Source organism: Hibiscus syriacus, unplaced genomic scaffold (assembly GCF_006381635.1).
Source record: "Hibiscus syriacus cultivar Baekdansim isolate YM2019G1 unplaced genomic scaffold, ASM638163v2 tig00113725_pilon, whole genome shotgun sequence".
Taxonomy (NCBI): Eukaryota; Viridiplantae; Streptophyta; class Magnoliopsida; order Malvales; family Malvaceae; genus Hibiscus; species Hibiscus syriacus.
This window is the reverse complement of record NW_024063471.1, coordinates 4,744,654-4,749,605: the sequence shown is the minus strand read 5'-3', so window position 1 is coordinate 4,749,605 and position 4,952 is coordinate 4,744,654. Positions and strand designations below refer to the sequence as shown.

At 36.0% G+C, this 4,952-nt stretch overlaps 1 protein-coding gene across 1 annotated transcript; it reads right to left on the bottom strand.

The window, feature by feature from the left end:
* Positions 1 to 514: 514 nt before the first annotated feature.
* Positions 515 to 3,894, bottom strand: LOC120187766 (glutamate decarboxylase-like). The gene is made up of 5 exons (XM_039191396.1): positions 3,503 to 3,894; positions 3,003 to 3,418; positions 2,612 to 2,918; positions 2,037 to 2,534; positions 515 to 543 (listed from the first exon to the last, which is right to left on the bottom strand). Exons 1-4 carry the CDS (start codon positions 3,791 to 3,793, stop codon positions 2,052 to 2,054), a joined length of 1,497 nt encoding a protein of 498 aa, XP_039047327.1. The 5' UTR covers positions 3,794 to 3,894; the 3' UTR covers positions 515 to 543; positions 2,037 to 2,051.
* Positions 3,895 to 4,952: the final 1,058 nt, after the last annotated feature.

Here is a 4,952-nt window from a genome sequence, read left to right as displayed (position 1 = left end):
ACCACCGACTCCACCGGGACCTTATCAGAAACACATCAATTAGCAAAAAGGTTGGAAGAATTAGAACCAGCAACTGTTTCGAAAGACTGATCAAACCTGAAATAATACCTATTTGCTAGATTCCCAATTTTCCATAAATTTGACATTGCACCCGATACCTACCATAACGACAACCATACCCTCGACCTCGAAAATTAACACCACCGCCACGATTGACTTGATACATCGAAGCCCATTGATTCGAAACTCTCTGAGAAAAGCCTTGATATTGAGTAGATTGTTGAGAAGCGAACGAAGCACCATCTCCTTAAACTCCAAGGACACCGCTTGGCATGGTCGGGGGAAAAATTAGGACAAGAATACAACTGACACAACTGATTATGAAACCCCTGATTACGAAATGGGCCTTGTCTAGTCATGGACCCATTAGGCACAGAGCCTTGCACCAAATTTACCGAAGCATTATGACTCAAGAACACCAGTTGCCTCACTTCAGTGTTTAAAAGAACATTAAAAACACCATAAAGACCAAACGGTTGTTGACTCGAGGTTACCACGGCCACCACCGGCTCAAACTCCAGCGGAAAACCAGAAAAAATCTTAGAAATATGCATAGTCTTGATGAGAGGATTGCCACACACAGCAACAGCAAGACTGTCACAAATGCCTTGTATCTGAGAAAGATACTCATGCATGCTTTTATCTCTTTTGCGAAGAGACTTCAACGAACAATGAAGGTGCAATGATCTTCGTGGTCGAAGAAACAGGGAAAAGATGCTGAATCTTTTCCCATATATATTCAAGGCAGTCTTGCAATTCACAAACTCACCATTAGCAACCTTAACACCTCTTTCAAAAACATACTGTGGAGGCACAGCCTAGGTCCTGTCAACATGGTCGACAAGGGCCAAACTCTCTATCGGTACTTGTTACCTCAAAAGAAGATAATTGGAGTCATCAAGCCTAATAGAAATAGACTTGTTTGTAAAAGGCTTGGTAATGGTAGCACAACCTTCCACCATTCTTGAAGACGAAACCTCTTATACCATGAAAAATTATCAAGAACGTTTATGAAAAATACCTCAAAAATCAACCACCTTCATAAACAACTAGAACATGTTCTTATATACACCAAACCAGGACTATGGTAACTGAATCCTGGTAATTAACTTTGACTTTTATAATAACGATATTAATAGTTTACTAACAGCTCATAATACTAATATATTAACATTATAAGATTCGACACTCTTAAAAGGAAACTCAGAAAATTTTTGTTTGGAAAAGAGTTGTATCATTTTATCTAAGAATTTAACTTTTAATTATATGTATTACAATTATACATACAAGTTATGGTGGATGGTTATTTCAACTTTGTAGGTTGGGTTATTATAGTTGTAAAATATACTTATATCAAAAGCTACACTTTACCTACGATATCATGCTTAAGAAAAAAAATAAAGTTAATTTATACCAAACCTAAAAATATAAATAAAATAAAAGAATTATTACAACTTCCAGTAAAACTCCTTGGACACACTTCTCGTATACTCAATTTTCGGACCCTTGAGCATGTCTTATTCGTCAGGGTCCATATATTTCTTTTCAGTTATCATATTGTATGATCTTATTAATTATCCTGTCCCATTTGACAGGAGATATTATTGTCACGCCAATATATCAAAATCTATAATAAAAATTTACCAATCGAAAATTGATTCGAAAAATAATGTTTAAATAATTTACAATTTTAAAATTATTATTATGAATTAAATTGAGTTTATTTTTAATTATTTTATCACACCCGTACAGTTCTCTACTTTCTATGGTGTGAACTGTCATCAACCAGTTAAAATACCATTCAACTGAAAAAACATAAACATAAAAGATACATATCTCATAATTTCAAAATAAAAACAATAATTTATATGAAAGGTTCCACTCAGACGGATCCAATGGTAGGTTTTAGGACAGTTTCCTCAACATGCTGAAGCTTGAAAAATAATGGACAATAAAAAAACACATGGAAAAACCACAAAGTAAGAAAGCTCCTAACAGATTTTGTTCTTGTTAGATTTTCTCTCACTCACATATTTCTTCCAGTAAGCCATGACTTCCCTTTGAGTCTCAATATCAGTCTTCTTAACGGCGCCGTTTTGGGCTTCCGCTTCTTCAGCGATAGCTAGTTTGGCAGTGACCTTTGCGGGGAGTGTGTCGAGCTCGTGCAGCACTTTCTCGATGTCGATGACGAGACGCTCAGCCAATGTGCGGGAGAAGTCTTCTCTGATCACAACACGGAGCACGGTGATGTGCTGAGCGTCGGCCGGCATGGTGTATGCCGGCACGATCCAACCGAATCGACGCAACATGTCGGATATCTCGAACTCATCGTGACGCTTGTTGTCTTTGAGGGAGAAGGCCACCAGCGGAACACCTTCGTCCTTGGACACGATGTTGAATCGACCTGTTTTCTCCAACCCTTGTTTTAACACCATGGCGTTTCCATGACAGTTCTCCATCACATTTCTGTATCCCTGTACACCAATTGCATCACATTAGTGTACATGTTCATGATTCAGAAACACTAACGATTCAATTCAATAAATCTAACCTCATATCCCAAGCGAATTAGTTGGTAGTACTGAGCAATGACTTGGCTTGAACCTTTGGAGAAATTGAGAGTGAAAGTAGGTTGATCAGCTCCAAGATAGTTGATATGGAAGATGAGTTCTTCAGGCAAATCTTCCTTGCTTCTCCAGATAACCCAACCAATACCAGCATAAACAAGACCATATTTATGGCCACTCACATTGATACTCTTCACAAGGGGAAGCCTAAAGTCCCACTCCAGTTCCGGGTACAAAAATGGTGCAATAAACCCACCACTAGCCGCATCCACATGAATTGGGGTATCCCATCTGCAGAAAAAACAGACCAAAGTCGCATCAAAATTAAGTTCATCTTGTTTGTTGGCAAAAACAAAAATCGATATGTTTATTTACCCGGTTTCTTTGTTCTTTTCGGATAAGAGATCGTTTAGGAACTTGACATCTTCAAATTCACCATTGAGAGTGGAACCCAAGATTGCAGCTACACAGATGGTGTTTTCGTCGACCATTTCCACTGCTTTGACAGGGTCCATGACATAGTAGCCTTCACTAAGCTTCACTTCTTTCAACTCAACTTCAAAGTACCTTGCGAATTTCTCCCAGCAAACCTGAACATTTGCACCGGTGACGATGTTGGGTTTATCATAAGGTTTCCCTTCAGCTTTACGCTTATTTTTCCATTTTCTCTTGAAAGCAAGCCCCGCCAACATGATTGCCTCCGAAGAACCCACCGTTCCCACTCCAACGGCAGCCTCACCGTCCCCTAGCGGCGCGTTGAACAAGTGTGATATCATGTTGACACAACGATTCTGCATCGAAAAAGAAACTGTCATTCAGATCAAGTTCAATTCATATACACCTGAAGAGATCTATATAAACAAGGATATATATACCTGAAGCTCAGTGGTGACAGGGTATTCATCCATGTCAACGTAGTTCTTGTTAATGGAATCCATTATAAGCTTATCACATTCAGGCTCCATCCAAGTGGTGACAAAGGAGGCAAGGTTCAACCTTGGGTTCCCATCGAGCATGAGTTCATCATTGATGATCTGAAACGCGGCTTCCTTTGGGATAGAGTTTTCTGGCATCTTAAACCTGGGAAGTGAGTCTCGGACATAACGAGAGGCAAAAGTGGAGTGAACCGAGACATCACTTTGAGATGCAGTCTTAGATAACACCATTGTTGAGCAAAGAACAGAGATCAGAGATCAAAGATCAAAGATATTTTTTGTAAAAGCAAAAGCAGTTGTTGCTTGGTGAAGGAAGAACAGAGAGGAACTGGTATTTATTGGGATGTTTGGGTCTTTGCACCGTGTCCCCCACTTCTCTAAAAGTCAAAGCAAGCCAGCGACAAAGCTGTTTCGACGCTGGGTCCGGGTCCGTGTCCTATAGATGAACCCTGGTTGGTTGTTTCCGCGCTCATAGGCTGGACAAATTGAAAATAGCCTAATTAAAGGTAAATGGAATTACAGGTAAATGGAGCTTTCCAGCCAGCCTCTATTTTCTAATTGCATAATATAAAAAATTAGTTATCAAAATAATTATTTTAGTTTTTAATTTTAAAAATATTTTAACTTCTAATATTTCATTTAAGGAAAAGATATATTTAATATTTGATCGAATAGTCATTTTTTTTTATTTTTTTAGAATATTTTAGCCTTTAACATTGCAACTTAAGGTTAAAAACCTTTTATTTTAAATCGCTAATCGTTTGTTCACTACCAATTTTCATCTATAAAGAGTTTTTTATCTCAAAATATAACGTAGAGTTAAAATTCATCAAAAAATAAAAGTTAAAAGTGACTATTTGATTGATTGTCTCAAAATAAAACGTAGAGTTAAAATTCATCAAAAAATAAAAGTTAAAAATGACTATTTGATTGATTGTCTCAAAATAAAACGTAGAGTTAAAATTCATCAAAAAAATAAAAGTTTAAAGTGACTATTTGATCTATCGATAATAGTATTTTTTTTTAACATTATATCTTTTCTAATTACTTGCTTCCTACGTATGGGAACAATCAAATCAATTAGTTCATATTCTCATGTTTCAAATTTTAGTTTTTATTATAATCGTATGTAATATTAAATATTAATAAAATATGTCACGATATATGAAATTAATAATAAAATAATATATCATCATAAAATGATTAAAATAAAAAATAATTTTAAAATTAAGTGATTAAATTAAAAAAATTAAATTTGAATGATTAAAGTGAAAGTGATAAAATAATTTGGTGACAGAATGATGTAATTTATTCTCACATGAATGATTAAGGTATAAAAATCTATGTAAATATAGGAAAATATAATTATGCTAAAAAAGATAAGACGAAA

What these genes read in the sequence shown, in the direction of transcription:
- LOC120187766 (XM_039191396.1), bottom strand. Translation starts at nt 3,793, where the DNA reads ATGGTGTTATCTAAGACTGCATCTCAAAGTGATGTCTCGGTTCACTCC. An exon ending in GAAAAGAACAAAGAAACCGG is followed by an intron (nt 2,919 to 3,002) that starts GTAAATAAACAT and finishes TTTTTTCTGCAG; the next exon opens with ATGGGATACCCCAATTCATG. An exon ending in TAATTCGCTTGGGATATGAG is followed by an intron (nt 2,535 to 2,611) that starts GTTAGATTTATT and finishes ATTGGTGTACAG; the next exon opens with GGATACAGAAATGTGATGGA.